Below are 20,931 nucleotides of genomic sequence, written 5' to 3'. Positions count from 1 at the left end.
TTTCTCAAAGTTTGCCAAGTTTTCATTCTCATGAAAAACTACATCTCGACTTTTGATCATTTTCTTTTCTTTTGGATCCCATAGCTTGTAGCCAAATTCTGCATCTCCATATCCAACAAATATACAAGGAGTGGATTTGCTATCAAGCTTTGATCTTTGTTCCTTAGGCATATGAACAAATGCCTTACACCCAAATACCTTCAATTGAGAGTAAGAAACATCTTTCACTGTCCATACTCTTTTTGGAATATCAAAATCTAAAGGAATTGATGGTGATCTATTAATTAGGTAGCATGTAGTCACAACAGTTTCATCCCAAAATGACTTAGGCAGATTAGCCATTCTCAACATACATCTGATCTTCTCAACAATAGTGCGGTTCATCCTTTCTGCCACACCATTTTGCTGTGGGGTACCAAGAATTGTCTTCTCATGTCTAATGCCTTTCTCAGAGCAGTAATTCTTGAATTCACTAGATGTGTATTCACCTCTGTTATCACTACAGAGACACTTCAAAGGCTTCCCTTTCTCTCTTTCCACCATGGCATGAAATTTCTTAAAGTGCTCAAATACCTAGTCTTTAGTTTTCAAAACATAAACCCACACCTTTCGTGAAGCATCATCAATAAATGTAACAAAATACTTATTACCACCTAAAGTCTTAACATCAATGGGACCACATACATTAGAATAAACAAGATCTAATACGTTGGGTTTTCGAGTAGAGGGTATATTAAATGAAACTCTATGTTGTTTACCAAATAAACAAAAGTCACAAGGATTTAGTGACGTACCTTTGGCAAAGGGAATGAGAGACTTCTTTGCCAAAATCTACAACCCTTTTTCACTCATGTGAGCCAGCCACCTATGCCACAAGTTAGGCGAGGAATCCTCCTGAGCTGCACTAACAACATTCTTGCACAACTTTACTTGTGTCTTATAAAGTGTATAACAAATCTTCCCTTTAGCAAACACCAATGATCCTTTGCTAAGCCTCCATTTTCCATCACGGAAATAATTGCCATAACCTTCTTTATCAAGAACATGAGTGGAAATCAAATTTAGGTGAATATCCGGAACATGTCTCACATCCTTCAAAATCAGGGTGTATCCAGTGTTAGCCCTAACACATATATCACCAATTCCCACAATGTCCGCATAACTATCATTGCCAATCTTCACTCTCCCAAAGTTTTCCGCTTTGTATGAAGTGAATAACTCCTTTCTTGGAGTGACATGGCAGAAAGTAGCTGAATCAATCACCCATCCAACGTAAGGATCTGAAACTGTACAACAATCATCTTGTCTTATGGCTAGGACCTCATCTTCCAACACTATAACAGCAGCAATGTTCTCATCATCCACCCTTTTTTGATTTTTTTCCTCTTTCTATTTGTTCTTCCAAGCCTTGCTGTTCCTTTTTATGTGACCTTCTTTCTCACAGTAAAAACACTTGAATTTTCCTTTTTATTCTGATCGACTTTTGGATTTACCTCGCCCTTTAGAACTTCTACTCTTACTTCTCCCCTTGTTCTCTATGACAAGAGCTTGTGCAATATCCTTGCCCATATCCTTTCTTCTAGTTTCTTCACTAAGCAAACTATCTTTAACCATGGCAAGTTGTAACACACCATTCGGAGCAGAATTACTAAGTGACACTACCAAAGTCTCTCAACTATTAAGTAAGGAACTCAAAAGCAATAAAGCTTGCAACTCATCATCTATTACTAGCTTCATTGCAACCATCTAATTAATCAAGTCCTGGAACTCACTAAGGTGCTCGGCAATGGACTTACCCTCCTTAAGCTTCAAATTCACAAGCTTTCTAGCAATAAAAGCTTTATTATGAGTTGTCTTTCTTTCATGAAGACTCCTTAATTTTTCCCAAAGAGCCTCTGCATTTATTTCTTGAGACACATGGTGAAAAACACTAACATTGATGCATTGTCTAATACACCCGATAGTTTTTCTATTTAATTTCTCCCAGTCTATATCTGATATATCACTAGGCTTAGCACTATCACCCTCAATAGCGTCATGCAAATCCTTACAATAAAGGACATCCTCCATCATTGGCTTCCATATCGAATAATTTGATGCCGAGAGTTTAACCATAATATTCATAGTCATATTCTCCATTTAATCCAACACAAGACAGTCAAACCCAAGCAACTAATAGCTTTGATACCACTTGTTAGGGAAAAATCCTAATCCCCTCAATGTCTATGTGTGAATTAAAAATATATAACTAGCAAGCAATAGCAATATCATGGAAATAAAAAATTCCAGCAAGCACCATATAAACACAACCACACAAGAACACCAAATCTTATGTGGAAAACCCTCAGGTGTAGAGGGAAAAACCACGGGGCAACTTCGAAAAATATCTACTATGAAATAAAGATTACAACTATCAAGTTTATGCTAAACTTGAGTCCACAATAAATTGGATATACAACAAATAAATCTCAAGGAGTAAATACAATCTCACCACAAAGCCAGTAGCAAAATCTTCCTCTAAATACTCCAACTCTCCATGATTGTAGCACTCAAAAACTTCATGAGAAACTCCATCAATTTATCTTCTTTATGTGTAACTTGAGCAAATAAAAATGCTCCTTTTTCTTTTTCACTCTCTCACACTCTCACCGTGTTTCTCTCTATCTTTTCGGACTATACCTCTCAAGCTAAAAATCTCTCTTTTTTGTGTTTCTTGCTCTCTCTAGAACTCACACCAAAATGGTCGAATGGCTCTCTATTTTCTTCAGCTCTCCATAAGGCCGAATGGCCTTAGTCTTTTTTTTTTTTTTTCCTTCAACATGTCCCACACACCTTGCATCACTTATCGTCAAGAGAAGTCAGACCTCTCCCATGCTTTGGTCATTTATCAATAAATGAAAGAGCTAACCTTGAAGACTTTTGGAACAAGCTCATAAATGAGCATTGACAAATGTGTGCTGGAATTCAAAGGGTGTCACGTGCACCCAACAAAAACAACAACAACAATAACAACTTTGGAGGATATTATAGAATAAAAGTTGATACAGAATCTCTAGAAAAAGGTTGATATAGAATATGTCTTTCTCTTTTTCCTTAATTCTAAAACAAAATTCACATCCTAAACATCCACAGTCAATCACATCATTTACAAAATCCACAAATTCACAATATTCGACCTTAACATCAAAATCGTAATTGCCATTGTCACTCAATATAAAATGCGGGCCTCGTTTCCTTGGTTGTAGCCAAATCATATGGGCTAGGATTAGATGAAACAACACTGTTAGAGAGGTTGGTATAGTCGAAAGATTGAAGGCAAATTACATAATTTTTGGTTTGTGTGTATTTGAAATGAGATGGCATGAAGGGTTATGGGTGGGTATATATAAAGGGGTTAGAAGTGCAACAGGTGAAAATGGTAAATTAAAATGCAAAAAGTTTTGTGTGTATATGTGAGGGATGAAAAGTCTTGAAACATTAAACCTAAAGATATAAAAAATATTTATTTTTTAATTATAAAAGTCTTGAAACATTAAATCAAATATAACAAAAAGTAAATATTTATTTGTTTTTTTATCTATTGTGTGGTACTTGAGAATATTTCATTTTTCTTTGCATAAAATGCATTATTTGGTAGAATCTCATTTTTTCTCACATGAAGTCTCTATTTTTATATATATACTAGCTTGTAACCTCATGCATATGCATGGATATACTTAAAAGATATACATTAAGACGCATAATATAATTCCTACATACATAATTTAAATACCATTGATATTTAGTCATTCTTATATTTTGTTAACTTTTTAAAAAATCTTGTAAGAATATTATTAAGTAGAAAATGTAAATTTTTCATATTTTTAAAATTCTAATTTTTTTATTTTTGATTTTGATTTATTTATTTATTTTTTTTACAGTTTATTAATTCTAGACTTTTTGGTTTTTGTACTCAATAACTCACATGGATAAATATTTAAGATGTTTTCCCACATTTGACTCCAAAATTAAGAAATAAAACCTCTAGAAGTAAATAATTTAGGGCACATGGTACAAAATTGGACTTCAATTGTAGAATCTAATTAGATTTTCTCTAAATTTTGGCTATATATATATATACACACACACTAGCCTTATCACACGCGCTCCGTACGTGTGATAAGGCTTTTGTTTTTTAGTCTAATATAATTTTTCAATTTGAATTTATCTATTGTTAGTGAGGTTACATAGGAAGAGATTTTTATAAAACTAAAATTTACGATTTGAAATGGAGTAAACTTTTAGTTTAGTGTGTGCTAATTTTTAAGAAAAAATGTATCAAACATACGTGAGATATGTTTAGATAGAGAGTATGCTAATTTTTAGGAAAAAAAAATTTCTGGTAGTTTTTATTTTATTTTATTTGTTGAATTACAATTTTAATCATATTTTTTATTTTTTAATAATAAGGATTATCTAATTTGATTAGAGGTATTTTTGATCATTTTTAAAATTATAACTTTCTAAATTCTCTTAATATATAGACAAATAGATATATTTTTGAGAGAGAGAGAGAGAGAGAGAGAGAGAGAGAGAGAGAGAGAGAGAGAGAGAGATTAGATTATTAGGTTTCTTTTTCCACAAAAGAAAAAGAAAGATATTAGGTGTCTTGGACACATTTGATCGGACCGCACGCATGGAGAAGTTAGGGGGCCCAGGATGGGTCGTGATTCATGACCTCTTTTTATTTTTCTTATGTTTTATTTTGAAACCGGGCAATGACCTTTTTTAAATTCTCAATAATTAAGTATAGATTCATGGCCTCCGGCCAAATTTTAGTGGTTGAAACCGAAACTTAAGATACTAGAATTAGACCTGAAATTTTAGAATTAGTAAAGAATCCCAATATATATATATATATATATATATATATATTTAATTGACACAGTACGTAAAAAATATTTTTTAACACTAATGAAATTTGATTAAGATTATCATAAGTTCAATAGTTATAACAGCCAAAAAGGAATTTTAACATTGGATGTTTTAAAAATATCAGGAAATGCTAGTAAATTAAGGTATAAGGTTGTTGACAAGATTATCATATTCATATGTACAAAACACAAACCCAAAATACCTGAATTTATTGTTTTTTACCCAACTGCGGTACTCTTTAAACCGTTCAAAGCGGAACAGCATCCAAGTTATTTTGACAACCACAAACGATTGCCCAAGTTGGTATCATCAACTAAAAGATTCTACGTTTACTCGATTGAAAAAGAAACCTAAATTAGTTTGTTGAGCGGATAGTATCAGCCCAAAGTTGACGTTGTAGCACAACAAACAACGTAACGAGGGCACAAGCCGAAGCAATTATTAACAATCCGAAGCCGCGTCATTTTTGCTTTTGAAAACCCAAAAGCAGGTTGCACTGAAGGCTACCATCATGCCCAATATAGAGTTGAAGAGTGCAGTGAGTCCGGACACCAACTTTACTAGTAATGACAGGAAATTATTTTCAGAGTAACGTAATGTGAGAATTGACAAGAATATTAAGATTGAAGTCAAAGAGGAAATTTTGAATTGGTAAGTGAGGGAAGAGTCTGATTTGTATGCGGAATTATTGAAGATTTTAAGGTCAATTTGAAAATTTCAGAAACCCAAATTAAGCAAAAATACAATATTTGCACACTGGTGCATTGGACTTTGGAGCTTAGTCTTTCTTTCCAAAAACCTATTTTATATTATTAATAAAAAAAATAATAAAATAAAATGAAGGACCAACATCATTAAGTATATGAAGGACCAACACAAAAAAGGGTCTTCTAAGACAAATTTCAGATAAATTCTGTTTGGGTGATGCATTTGTGGCTGAAACACGTTCACACAATCCTAAAACCCTTTAATTTTACTTACTGTAACTGGAAAGCTTAGGGAAAAAAACTTAAAATAAAAATGAAATTTGATCAATATGAATAACAATAACAATAATAAATAAATAAATAAAAGATCGACTGATGAAGTTTGATTAAGATTATTAGAATACAATCCCAAAGACACGAATTTATTGTCATGTACCCAACTATGGTACTCTTGAAACATTAGAAGAGAATACTTTTAGAGTTACCTTAACAACCACAAACAATCGCTCATTGGCATCATCGATCAGCCACTAAAAGAGTGACTTTTTACGTGGCCGGAAAAGAGACCTAGAAAAGAATGTCGAGCGGATGATATCAACACAAAGCGGAAGATGCAGCAAAACAAACAAAATAATTGCTACAACAGCCAAAGTAATTATAAAAGTAGGAAGCCACGCCATTTCACTTTTAAAGACCAAAAAGCAGGTTGCGCTGAAGGCTACCAACATGCCTACTATAGAGATGAGGAGTGTGGTGAGTCCCAACACCAACTTTAATGGTAATGACACGAGAAAATCCATTTCTGCGAAACGTGATGTGAGGATTGACAGGAACATTAATATTGAAGAAGAAGAGGAGACCAGTGCTATTGCATCTGATATGAAAAATACCCTAAACCACTTAGCTTTATGAAAAATAGCGATGCCTGTTACTTGATTGCTTCCACCCGGTACAGTGAAAGCTGCAGCGTAAACCACAGTGGTAATCAGTGTCGCCACAAGCATGCAATTTTTTGCTGTATTCTTCATCCACTTTTCACCATCTCTCCGTAGATTTTCATGTTCCATCGTAAATAAATCCCACGGTGTTAGGTTCTTAGAATTCTGTGTCTTCAAGAGTGAAGGCAGCACAATCATTTCTACCTCCTACAGTTTTGGAGCCGTAAATTGATTAGAGTAACGACTAGAAAAAAGAAATTAAAATAATATGTACTAACACCCACCTTAAACCACAACAACTCCCGTTGCATTTGAAGGGCTGCTCCTGATACAATATTTAGCCGACTTGGAGGAGCCAAATATCCAGCTAAGTGAAGGATGTTCTCGTTTTCTGGCTTATCATATTTGGTCAGAATTATTTCCTTGAAAGTGACTACCTCATGTATTAGATTAAAGACACTCTCTTGTCGATTTATAACAGCAATGTGAAACAAGCTGCGATTTCTACTGTCTGTTATCCACATGATATCAGGATAAGTGCGAATAAGTATAATTAGAAATTCAGCATTCCCAACTTTTGCAGCAGTAGTAAGTACAGACAAAACATCGAGCTTTTTGTCTTTGAATAGTTGAACCTCTTCTGATAGTTCTATAACCAATTGATGGGCTAATGTCTCCATCAAAGCTTTGTTGAAGATTCGTTTCAACCCTGAAATTTGGAAAAAAGAAAAAACAAAAAAAAATATATTCAAAGATCATACAGTAAAAAAATGGTATGAACTCTATAATCTTTGGTACATCTAAAATTGTTTAGAATGCAAATCTGATTTGTTCTCTGGTTGTGGTTTTGTACTAGGAGGGTTTAGAACTTGGAAGAGGACCATAGATCTATGTTTTATCTCGCCAACTGGGTGTGAAATGGTGATAGATTGGGGATGAACAAATGGAAAAGGTACAACCTGTTAATTACCAGTAACTTGTCATGGGGAACTACAGTCTAACACGGTGAACAGATCAAGTGTGAAGAAACTGCTGTCAAGTCCATAAGATAGGAGGTTTAAACTCGAGCAGTAGCCAAAGGGAGGCTCACTAATTCTGTACCTGATAGATTTATGTTGTTCCTAGAATATTCCTTTGTCTGTTTTATGCTTCAAGACTGATTGATTAATTTGTAACTATGTAGCTGAGTTTCTTTGTTTGTAACGGTAATTATGTTTGTTTATGAGCAAAGACTTCGGGCATAGAACTACTTAATTATAATACACTGCAAAAAGCTGCTATTTCCCCGTGAGTATAGGTCTATACCCAGTAGTAGCGTTTTAAAAACATTATTTTAGGCTATAGGTTCATACCTTAATAATTTCTTGCATTCTTTTAAAAAAAAGTCTATAATCTATCAAGATGGAGACCCGGGGTACACTATAATTTGAAAAGCTATGAGTTAACTATATTACAAGTCCATTTTCACAATAAAATTTCAAGCACGATGAGATAAACAAAATTAAGTTTAGATCTACAAACCCTTTGCAACAATGCTTACTTATAATATAAGGCCACAATCTTTTTCCTTAATGGACAATGATTACACACTTAGCTCTTCGATAAGTAATTTTCCTTCCATACCAAGGAAAAATAATTTATTATACACCAAGAAAATATTATTCCACTCCATGAAAACCAAACCAAACTAGAACAGCAATTTGAGGCAATATCTATGAAAAAAAAAAACTCCATATTGACTCAAATTCCATAAAGCAAGCTTGATTCTTTGTCTTAGGAACTCCAGCTTAATCCAAGACAACTATCACTTCCAAGACCAATGCCAAATTTGTGGGTGCATCTTGATCCAATTTGTGATCCAATTTGTGGGTGCATCTTGATCCAATGCCAAGTTTAGATCAACCTTGACCTCTAATATTAATTTCTGTGATTCTTTTATGGACAGAGAAATTTGGGGAAGTTTGATAGACTTTTATTTTATTTTACTATGTTTGTGAGGGGGAGTACATATCGGAGACACATATTTTTGTTATGTTGGAAATACGTTGTTTACTTTCATATTATCATATATCTAACGTAATCTCCAAACATTTTGGTACCCTGTTAATACATTAAGTTGATATTTTATATGTTAGGATTAGTACCTTAAATCCCTACTTATGATGCTATCTATGACATTATGTGAGACACATTAAATAATAAAAGTTTTTTTACTATCTAAAATAATGGTAAAATCAAAACTCTGACATATCCACAAGGCCCATGAGATGCAATTAATGAACGGTTTTAAAAACTAAAACAGCCAAAGAACTAGAATTGGGTCAAGTTCCTGGTTTTGACTGATTTTTTATTTAATTTTTTTTTTTTTATTTACAAAACCAGTTTAGGTTTGGTTCCTAATTGAATCGGCGGGTCTTATTTGGTTTTTAAAACCATGATTGTATCTGATTTAATTACAAAAAATATAAATCACAAGTTCCTTGTAAACTCAAAATTTTAGTTCGTAGACGATAGTGAAATTGGGTTTTTCATTTGCGAAGACTATAGTATATCAACTAAGATGGTTTTCCTTGCCCATGGAAGTTGAAACCTCTAGTTGATATGTTGTAGTGTCTTAAGTGTGTAAGACACATAGAACTGTATTGTTGTGAGATCAGTTATTCTATAACTATTGTTAACTAAATAATAAATTTCATGGCTTTCATTTACATTAACTCTAAAGCCTGAGGGAGTTGTGAACTTAAACATAAAATGTTGTTTTCTTTAATGTTTCAAGAGTGAGATCTAATCAATTATAGAAATATCAGTACGTTGGAAAATCATATATAGTGATGAGAGAACACATATTTCAAGATGAAATCTATAATGTCTTTCAAGAGATATAAAACATTCCATTTAGATTAGTTTAATGGGATTAGTTATTCTAAGTGTTAGGCTTGACCACTTTAGTAAAAAGTTACTAAAGATTGTACTTATGAAATTAAATTACATAAATATATAAATAACTTAAAGGATTGAACTAAGAACTCGAGAATAAAGAGATAGTAATTTACAAAGTGGCGGTATATATATGACTTACTGTTAGTTTGAATGTTTTTATAAAGGGATTAATTGATTAGATAATAAAGTCTAGGGATATATATATATATATATATATATATATATATATATAATTGAAGCCTTTGACTTAGCTTTGACTTTTTTTAGAGTTCCCACATCTTTACACATTAGCATTATTAAAAAAATAAACAATAAATCTCTTCTCTCCCCCCACCAAATACAAATTACAAAGCCCATACTTCTTTAAAAAAAAAATAAAATAAAAAAATAAAAAAATAAAAACTCTATTCTCATCTCTCACGCTAATATATCCAGCCTCCAAACCTAAAACTCCCTCTTTCCTTTCCTCCAAAATCAAAATCCAAAACTCAGATCCTCCCACTGCCGCCGCCTCCACCACGGATCAATGCCACTGCATTGATTTCTCTCTGCCTCTTCATCGTTGCCCAACCCAGCCCATTATATTCTATGTCGGCAACTACATCACGATCCCGATTCCAACCTTTCTTAAACCAATACACCTACACAAAATCTCTCATTTTTCGGGGATTAGATGAGTGGGAAAAATGGAATGGGATTGGAGGAAAAGAAGAGGAAGAAGAAGACGACGACTATATCAGAAGATTCACTATAATGACACGTCTTCAACATTTGAAGATCTCTGATTGCCCAAAGTTAAAGTCACTGCCGAAATTCATTCCTATAACTCCATTACAGAAATTCAAGATTTAGGGGAGTCCGATTCTAGATGAACGCTGCAAAAGAGAGACAGGAGAGGAGTGGCCCAAGATTTCCCACATCCCTAACATCGAGATGGTAACTTCTTTTGAAGTTGTTCTCTTTTCCTTTAAATTAATAAAAAATTTACGGACTCCAATTGCTTTTGCTAATTTCCTTTAGCTTGGGCATGTAGACTAATCTGAAATAACTCATATGGTTTTCTTTTGGGCATGTAGTGTCAAGATAAAGTTTGTCAAAGAAGAAGATGACCAAGAAGAGCAAGAGCAAGCCAAAGAAGAGGATCGGTGATTTCTGTGATTCTAGGTTCATGATTTGAGCTTCAAGTAGAGATTTTTGGATGACGATGGTGAAAAATGATTTTTGTGTATGGGCAAAGTTCATTCTTCACTTGATTCAATTATAATCTAATCCAGTCATGGGTAACTTCTTCAAACTCTTCTACTGCTTCGTCTTCTTTTTTTATTGGAACTAAATATCGATTAATTATCCTACTTATCTCTCAAATTTTGAATGGTGATTTTGCTTTTGATTGTGGCAATTTAAATATAAGTTTTTGTTATTCAATAATTGGAGATTACTCTATATTCAACAAAATGATAAAAAGAGTCACTATAATAGTGCCTGTGATTGTATCAATTCAAAGTAGAGCTCTATAACACAAAATTTCATCCCAAAAAAAAAAAAAAAAAAATACACTAATATATACATTCTCCACTTAAAAGGAGTCCAAGTAAAAATCAAATACCTTAAAATTCTTGAATTCTACATTAATACCGTGTATATATCAAACTTTTTTTTTTTGTTTGGAGGGGGTATATATAAGGCTCTTTGAAATAATTTTACAATGCCATGATACTACTAAATTCTATTAGCTTACAGTTCTAATCTTATCATACTCCTTTGTAATATATTATATATATAATTTCGATCTCAAGTCTCAACAACAAGCTATTATCCTAGGGTAAACTTGGCGCCAGATTCAACCCACTAGAAGATTGGTTCATCTAAATAATTCCATTGTGTTTTAATTGCTGACTTTTGATTAATTTTTTGTAACGTTTGAAATTTTCTTGCAAATTTCAACAATTATAGCAATGGATTATTTTCTTGCACATTTCAACAATTATAGCAATGGATTATTTTTTTGAGGGTAGAACATCTTTCTTTTATATTTCTCTGTGTAGTTGACATTTTTTTTTTAATATTTTGTTTCAATAATTTGTAGGCACCAAAATTTCTAATTCTTTAGTTTCATCTGAATTTTTGGGTTTATTTTTTGCATCATCTGAAACTGTCTGGCATATTTTGTTAGGTTTTAAGTTTGTAATGTTGGCAAACCATAACAAAAAGTAAGTCTCATTGGTTTAGAATAGTGTACTTTCAAGTCCAAGACAAAAAAAAAAAACTCAAGTTCAGGATGAAAAAAATGAGTTACAATCTATTTAGTTTGATTGGTACTCGATTGGTACTCAATCAATCAAAAGTCACATATCAGCAAAAAATCAGCAAACGTAAAAAACCCATAACTTGACCGTTTGAAGCCCAAATCACAAGCTGTTTTTTCTAGTATTTAAAGGACATTATAAGCTAACCCTAGAGGAGATTTTCAAAGTTCTTAGAGAGATTAGAGTGCATCATGTGCCTCTTTTGTAGATATAGGGTTTTGTACCCAAAAACTCTCTAAAGTCTTCTACCGGTGTTATTCCTTGAAGAATCTCAAGATCTGGTGTTGTAGAAGTTGTTGCATACAAGATCAACATCTAAGGAGATTCAAAACCTTTGAGTGGAGTCTCAAAGTCATAAGTGTGGGTGCTTGTGTTGCAAAGGCCAAGGAAAAAAGTAGTCTGTGGACTTGGAACTATCATGAGGTCGTGGTAATAAGTTCTACGTGTAGTAGTAATAGGATGTTAGTGGTCTAAGTCTTATTGTAAACTTCAATTTGTTAGGTTCTAAGTACTTAGGAACTTATGTATTAGAACTCTAATTTGTATTGTTGACAAACCATGATCAAAACAGGTTTTTAGTCTTGTTTAGACTTGCTCAAAGTATAGGTCTTTTGTGTAAAGTTGGAATCGAGCTATTGCAGAATTCATTGTGCAATTTGGTCTGGTTCGATCGATCAAGAATTAGACTCAATCAATCAAAAGTCGGGCAGAATATTTTTCTGCAGAATTTTCCAACTCAACTCTATGCCCATATGACGTGTAGGGTTTTATGTTTTTCCCTAGGTCTAAAAGGGAAACCCTAGCCACATTTTTGAGGTAGCTCTATTTGCTGGGTGTGTGAATCTCTTGTGAGATCTAGAGGTGGTTGCCTTCACATATGCTTAAGATTATCAAGAAGGAGATTTTATTGAGTGCTTGATGATCATTCAGTTGCTGCACTAAAGAGCTTAAAGAAACACAAGTGGGTGTGCTTGTATTTGTTGGAGAATCCAAGAAAGAAGAAGTCCGTGGTCTCGAAGTTTGCACGTGGTCGTGTCAGTAAGTTTCTACTGGTGGGTAGCAATAAGATGTTAGTGGTCTAAGTCGCTATTGTAAAACTTCGATTCTTTCATAGTGGATTCAAGTTTACCTTGAGGATAGTTAGGTTAAATCCTCCCCAGGTTTTACCGGTGTGGTTTCCTAAGTCATCATATCTTTGTGTTCTTTATATTCCGCACTTTACATTGATATGATTATATGATTGCGTTAACCTAGATCTGAAATTTGGACTAAGTAATCACTTGGCTAATTTACTAGGTTAATTCAGTTGTATTTTAAGGGGTCTAAAAAACGTACTATTAGGTTCTAAAGACTTAGGATCTTGTGTATTTAGAACTCTAATGTGTATTGTTAGCAAACCATGATCAAAACAAGATGTTTAGTCATGTTTAGACTTGCTCAAAGTTGGTTCATTTATGTAAAGTTGGATTTAAGTTGATGCAGATTTAATAAAGCATTTCGGCTTGATTCGATCGATCGAAGCTTAGGCTCGATCAATCGAAATTCGGGTAGAATGCATTTTCTGCAAAATTCCAACTCAGCCCTAGTTAATTTAAAACATTTAGGATTTTGTATTTTTGCCCTTGGTATATAAGGCAAACCCTAGCCACGTTTTAGTGTTGCTCATATTGCTGTTTGTGTAAATTTCTTGTGAGATCTGTGAGGAGCTTTCCTTTACACAAGCTTAGGATTATCAAGAAGGAGATTTGTTCAAGAACTTGATGATCATTCAGTTGCTGCCATAAGTACTTAAAGAAACACAAGCAGGTGTGTTTGTACATGCTGGAGAATCCAAGAAAGAAGGAGTCCATGGTTTTGGAGCTTGCACGTGGTCGTGTCAGTAAGATTCTACTGGTGGGTAGCAATAGGATGTTAGTGATCTAAGTCCAGTTGAACAACTTCGATTCTTTCATAATGGATTCAGGTTTACCTTGAGGATAGTTAGGTTAAATCCTCTCTAGGTTTTTATCGGTTTGGTTTCCTGGGTGATCATATCATTGTGTTATTTATCTTTCCGTTGCTTTGCATGATATGATTGTTTGATTGTGATAACCTAAATTTGGAATCTGGACTAAGTAACAACTTCACTAATCACCTAGGTTAATCCAATTGTGTTTTTAAGGGGTCTAAAAACTATCAAGTGGTATCAGAGCAGGTTGCTCTCTTGTTGTTGATCTTCTGATCTTGAGCAGATCCTTGACCCCTGTTATCATGGAACACGGACATTCTCTTATTATTCCTCCTCACTTTGATGGGAATAACTATGCTTATTGGAAAGTAAGGATGAAAGCATTCTTGAAATCAATTGATGAGAGAGTCTGGAACTCTGTTGAATACAGATGGGAGAAGCTCACTACTCCTATTAATGAGTGGCAAACTTCTCAAAAAGAAGCAGTTGCGTTCAATAGCAAAGTTATGAATGCTATCTTTAACATTGTTTCTATGGAGGAATTTAAGAGAATCTCTAATGTTGAGGCTGCTCATACTGCTTGGAATATCCTCCAGACTGTGCATGAAGGCACAAAGGCTGTCATAATCAACAAATTGCAGCAGTTAACTTCTAAATTTGAAAGCATTAGGATGTCTGATGATGAATCTTTTGATGAATTCTATGCTAAACTTAATGATATTGTTAATTCTGCATATAACTTGAGTGAAATCTATGATCAACCTAAAATTGTTAGGAAGATTCTTAGATCTTTGACTGGAGATTTTAGACCCAAGGTGACTGCCATCACTGAGAGCAAGGATGTGGACTCCATCCCTGTTGATGAACTTATAGGATCTCTTCAATCCTATGAGTTGGACCTACCTAAGACTAGCAAATCCAAATCAATGGCTCTTAAGTCAGTTGATGATGTTGATGTTGGTGGATTTGATGATGAGCTCTCTGCTACAGAGATTGCTTACCTTGCCAAGAACTTTAGGAATTTCCTTAGAAATAACAACAAAAGGGCAAGAGATAAGAACACTGCTGAACCTAGAAACTTTAGGAAGAATGATCCCACTAAGGTTAACAACACTGATAAACCTAGAGAAAAAGTAGGTCAATCTTCTAATAATTCTATGGGTCCTCAGTGTTTTGGATGTCAAGGGTATGGTCACATGAAATCTGAGTGTCCTACTTACTTGAAGTCTAAAGGTAAGGCTATGGCTGTAACCCTTAGTGATGGTGAAGTTTCTGATGATGAGTCTGGTTGTGACGAGGATGGAAACTTTATTGCTTTCACTGCTACTACTGTAGTTAATGAAAGCGTATCTGCTGAAAAGAACCCTTCTGATGGGGAACTCTCTGAGGACGCAGATCTTCAAGAAGCCTACAATAAACTTTGCAAAGTTGCTGCAAAGGATGCTATGAATGTTGAATTAGGCTTGTTGAAAATTGCTTCTCTTGAGCTTGATAAGAAAAATTTGCTTGTTAAACTGTTTGATGCTACTGAACTTTTGAATAATGTGAAGACTGAGAACATGCTTTTACTTGATAAAGTTAAGTATTTGGAACATGAGCTTTCTGTTGCTAAAGAACAATCTAATAGGTCTACTAGTTCCAAACTTGATCATATGCTTAGTGTTCAAAAGTCTCCTTCTGACAAAACTGGGTTAGGTTTTGTAGAAAGCATCAATATGTCTGCACCCAATTCCACTATCTTTGTTCCTTCATCTTCTTCTAAACCCCCTGTGAGTGAGGTTGTCAAACCCTTAGAAGTTACACCTCCTAGGAAGATTAGGGTTGAATTGAAAGAGTCTAAACCTAAGCAGCCTACCCTTTCTAAGGACAAGTCACATGATAAGCCTGCATGAGTTTGTCATTTTTGTGGAAAGTCTGGACACATTCGTCCAAACTGTTACAAGTTGCAAGCTGCTAAGAGAGCAAACAAACCAAAAGTACCTGTGCCTTAAGCATAAGATCCTATGGTACTCATTGGTGAATTGGTAAAGGCTCTAAACCTTTATTCAAATCCTGGAGTTAGAAATCATTCCCATGTGAATAAGAACTCCAATGCTCGAGATGCATCTAAAAAGTTTTGGATGCAAAAGACTCGATTTAATTGAGTCCTTTTGACATGGTCGTTGTGCTTCATTGCTATTTTTTGTGACCATTGTTCTTTGGTTTTTGTTTTCTTTGGTTTTTGTTTTCTTTGTTTCTAGGATTTGCATTGCATAACATTCAAGCATTTCATTCTAGGTTGTTTTGTTTATTTTAAAAACATAAAAAAAAAAAAAGGAAGAAAAAGGAAGCAAATTGTGTTTTGCACTATTTTCTTGGTTTTTTGAAAACAAGGTTGGTTAATTTATTTTCACATAACATGTCTTTTGTACTTTGTTTAGCTTTGATGAGCTTACTTTTTGCACTCTACTAGTTGAAACTTTGTAGTGCATGTTGCGTTGGAAAGATGTTTATGGTTTTGATCACTTTGTCTTGATCTTGAAGTCACTTGTCTTTGACTGTCGGACTTGACCTTTAGAGAAAGGCATAAATAACCATCTCACCACTATTCACTAGTCAATCATGAACACCTTAGTGCATATCGTAAGATTTTGTGCTCGAGAAAGTATAGCACATGCACAAAAAGATCATAAGGTGTAGCCTCGGTTTAAATGCTAAAATTGGTATGTACATTATTGGACTTAAAGCTAAATCAAATAATTGCTAAAATTGGTGTGTACATTATCCTGGCTATTTTAATAAGTTTCTGAATAATTTAAAATTGGTGCATACAATATGAGGCAAAATCAAGAAACTTACATGATTGCAAGCTTATGATCTAGGAGATGTGGGAGTTATATGATGTGACTCTTTTGGTAATAGTCTCTTTCAAATTCTATGTGATGAATTTTGTAAACTTTGTGTTTAATTGCTATACACATATCACCTCACATGTATCTCAAGCTTTTGCTAGTTGCACACACTACACAAGTTACTCTTTGCTAAACATTGTATATGTTATTGTGTGTGTCTTTGGTCTGACCAACCAAGTTTGCAAATACTTTGAATGTTTATGCAAAACAGATTTGATGCTTAAGAATTTATGGAAAATGTTTGTTGATCTTAATTTTGGAAAAACTGGGTTTAAAACTTTGTTTTTGAAATACATTTCATCACATACTCATGCATTTTGTTCATCAATTTTCAATGCTTTGAGTGCCTCTAAAATGTGTCTTTGATTTTTTCAAAACTATGTTTTTTCTGAAAAATTTTGTGAGTCTCTGTCCTCTTCGATTGATCCAATCTGTTTTTTCGGTCAATCGAAAGTGTTTTAAAATGTTTAAAGAAGTCTCTGTCTGCTTTGATTGATCCCAACTGTTTTTAGATCAATCGAAATTGTTTTGAAATTCTTTGAAAATTTTTAAAGAAGCCTCTGTCTATTTCAATCAATCAAAACTGATATCAATCGAAACTCGTGAAACAGGTTTTTTTTTTTTTTTTTTAAATCAGAGTTTGACATTTCAAACTTACTTTTCAAAAAGGTTTTCAAACTTTTTCTCTCTCTCCAAATTGGACAAGGCTAGCCCACAATTTTTTGTCGTTTTCCTCCGGTTTTTTTGGAAGGTTTTCCTCTCTATAAGCTGGTAAGTCCTTTTTGCCCTTCATTTTGCATTTTACTTCAAGTTTTCATGCATTTCATTGGGTATTTTCGGAACTATTCAAATTGGGATTTTTGTTGATTCAAGTCTCTTTTTCTGCAATTGATCATTGGGTTTTGTTCCTATAATGTTATAATCATGATCTATGATGGTTAATTTGATCAATTTGGTGTGTTGTGCGAAATTAAAAATTCTAGGGCTTATATTAATCCAAATTTTGGGTTTTTGTTTAAATTGATTTCAATTGACGAAATTGACTTGTTGAATTGATGTAATTGATCATTATTTTGTGTAATCTATCTTGTGTAATGATCAATTGGTCAATTTTTTTTTACAAATTGAACAAGTGGTTTTTCAAATTTTTGGGGTTTTTGGTAGAAACTCTATGCTCAAGCCAATTTTATTAATTTGAAGTTACTTTGAACTTAATTGCACTGCATTAGAGCATGCATCATGACATTTAAATTGTTCATGCATCATATAGATTTTTGTTCTATATATATATATATATATATTTTTTTTTTTTTTTTTTGTGCTAACTTGCAGTCTGTCTTTGGTTTTTGCTTGTCTTGCTTTGTGTCTTTGTCCTTATCCTAGCACCATGCCTAGGAAGACTAGAGCCCATAGGACCCCCTCCACTTCCTCTGAGTCTCCCTCTAAGAGTGAGTTGTTTAGAAATGACAAAAGTAGAGAGGTCTATGAGAAACTGAACTATAAGCCTAAGATTTGGGCTGAGCGTTCTGTTATGCTAGATGAGGTAGATCCTACCATTAGGGAAAACCTTGAGAGTAGAGGTTGGCTGTCCTTGTTAGAGGTAGATCATCCACCCCTGACCGCCCTGATTAGAGAGTTCTTTTCGAATCTCTCTTGCTACGTCTATGATTCCAACACCCTTGTTAGGAGTTGGATACGAGGTGTTGAGTCCACCATTACCCCTCGGATAGTGGCTGATGCTCTTGGGGTTCCGGTCGTTAGGGAGCCTGTCTATCCCTATGAGGAGTCTCCACCCTTAGATGATGTTATGTCATATATCACTGGATTTTCTATCCAGTGGGGTTCTGATCCTCGGATCACATCTGCTGAGCTTACTATGACTGTCTATTTTTTCTTTAGGATAGCGTGTCATTCATTGTGACCTATTTCTCATCTCCACACCATCCCTCTTGAGCGATGTGTGTTTTTGTACGCTTTTGTTTCTGGTGCGGTACAGCTTTCCACATCTGTTTCTTCGTTCTTTGAATGAAGTTCATAGGATTTCTGCCATAGCACATGCTCTTATCCATCCTATTTTCATTCAACGGATTTTGTTGTTTCTTGGTCTAGTTGAATGAAGTTCATAGGATTTCTCGTTCATGTCATAACTCCCATAGGTGCCACCTTCCTTAGGCAAAGGGCTGCTCACTTGAGAGTTGGTCCTACGCATCCTAGAGGTGCGTAATCTGGTGTTGTTCCCTCTCCTCCCTCTTCTACCGGTGCTGATACGGCTGAGGCATCTGGTGCTACTGTTGCTGATGCTGATGTTCCTCGACCGACTACTTCGGATGATTTAGACATTTGACGTACGTTGGATCATGTCTTGACCATTCAGGCAGCTCATGGACAGATTTTGGTGGACGTGCTTGATAAGATCCATGCTTTGCGTGCAGAGTTGGCACAGTTTCGACAATTCTCACCACCACCTCCTTTTGATGATAGATTTTGATTGCCCTTTGGCATTCCGTCACAAAAAGAGGGAGTACATATTTGAGCACTTGTAAAGTTTTTGTTTTCAGGAGAAGAGCATTTTTTTTTTTTTATTGGAGCTTGTGGAGATTAGATTGTATCTAGGTGCTTCACTTTGTATCTACCATTTTAGCTCGTTTTTCGTTTTGTTTGGGCTATTCATGTTAGGTGGAGATACTTTTATTGTTTTATATGTTTCTTATTTCAAATACTTATTGATTTATATTTATGAGTTATTCATTGATATATGTCCTTATTGTGTGTTGGTTGAGATCAAGAATTTATTTTGTTTACTTGTATTTTCCATACATGCGGTTATGCATTTTGTTTAGTGTTTCAGGAAATATACAAGTTGATTTAATTGAGCTGCTATCTACACTTGCAACTGATAGATAGTAGTTAGGATTGGATTTGCTTTTATGAGCATATTTTTATGTAAAGGGCTTTTCTTTGTAAACTTTGAGCTTTTAGTTGTGTTTTGTCACAGATTGCCAAAGGGAGAGTTTGTTAGGTTCTAAAGACTTAGGATCTTATGTATTTAGAACTCTAATGTGTATTGTTGGCAAACCATGATCAAAACAAGATGTTTAGTCGTGTTTAGACTTGCTCAAAGTTGGTTCATTTATGTAAAGTTGGATTTAAGTTGATGCAGATTTAATAAAGCGTTTCAGCCTGGTTCGATCGATCGAAGCTTATCCTCGATCTATCGAAATTTAGGCAGAATGCATTTTCTGCAGAATTCTAACTCAGCCTTAGTTTATTTAAAACGTTTAGGGTTTTGTATTTTTGCCCTAGGTATATAAGGCAAACTCTAGCCACGTTTTAGTGTCGCTCATATTGCTGTTTGTGTAAATCTCTTGTGAGATCTGTGAGGAGCTTTCCTTTATACAAGATTAGGATTATCAAGAAGGAGATTCATTCAAGAACTTGATGATCATTCAGTTGCTGCCATAAGAACTTAAAGAAACACAAGCTGGTGTGATTGTACTTGCTAGAGAATCCAAGAAAGGAGTCCGTGGTTTCGGAGCTTGCACGTGGTCATATCAGTAAGTTTCTACTGGTGGGTAGCAATAGGATGTTAGTGGTCTAAGTCCTGTTGAACAATTTCGATTCTTTCATAGTGGATTCAAGTTTATCTTGAGAATAGCTAGGTTAAATCCTCCCTAGATTTTTACCAGTTTGGTTTCCTGGGTGATCATATCATTGTGTTATTTATCTTTTCGCTGCTTTGCATGATATGATTATTTGATTGTAATAACCTAGATTTGGAATTTGGACTAATTAACAACTTGACTAATTACCTAGGTTAATCCAATTATATTTTTAAGAGGTCTAAAAACTATCACGTACCAGTGGTATCAGAGTAGGCAGCTCTCTTACTGTAGATCTTTTGATCTCTGAGCTGATCCTTGACCCCTGTTGTCATGGATTCTTGAAAAATCTTTTTGCTTATTTTTCAACTTGCTTACTTCTTGTTTTTGTCTCTTGTTGCTTTTGCTAAATCTTTCCTTGAGCTTCTTGGTCTTATCACATGTGATAATAATTATTTGTGTTATACTGCTTTAACCGCCTTAAAGGCACATGATTCTTGTCTTTGGTATTTGGATAATGGTTGTTCTAGGCATATGATAGGAAATAAAGGTTTATTCAAGACTCTTTTTGAAGGAAATATTGGGACAATCACTTTTGGAGATGGAAGCAAATCTGTGATCAGAGGCAATGGAACTGTGGACATTCCAAGGTTGTCAATCTTTGAAGATGTTTGGTATGTTGATGGAT

The 20,931-nt window shown here is 34.3% G+C and overlaps 1 protein-coding gene across 5 annotated transcripts in view; it reads right to left on the bottom strand.

Moving 5' to 3' along the window:
* The window catches only part of LOC126706966 (ankyrin repeat-containing protein ITN1-like), a 223,625-nt gene that overhangs the window by 55,882 nt on the left and 146,812 nt on the right, over positions 1–20,931 (bottom strand). For 4 of the 5 annotated variants that reach the window (XM_050406556.1, XM_050406559.1, XM_050406560.1 and 1 more), the window contains 2 exons: positions 6,844–7,268; positions 5,968–6,766 (listed from right to left, as the gene is read on the bottom strand). In XM_050406556.1, the coding sequence (XP_050262513.1) occupies positions 6,152–6,766; positions 6,844–7,268 (1,040 nt within the window). In that variant the 3' untranslated portion in view covers positions 5,968–6,151. Of the gene's footprint in view, positions 1–5,967; positions 6,767–6,843; positions 7,269–20,931 lie in introns of those variants that run through there. The other variant, XM_050406557.1, reaches the window with a different exon arrangement.

Source organism: Quercus robur, chromosome 11 (genome assembly GCF_932294415.1).
Source record: "Quercus robur chromosome 11, dhQueRobu3.1, whole genome shotgun sequence".
NCBI classification, from domain to species: domain Eukaryota; kingdom Viridiplantae; phylum Streptophyta; class Magnoliopsida; order Fagales; family Fagaceae; genus Quercus; species Quercus robur.
This window is presented reverse-complemented; position numbering and strand designations above follow the sequence as displayed.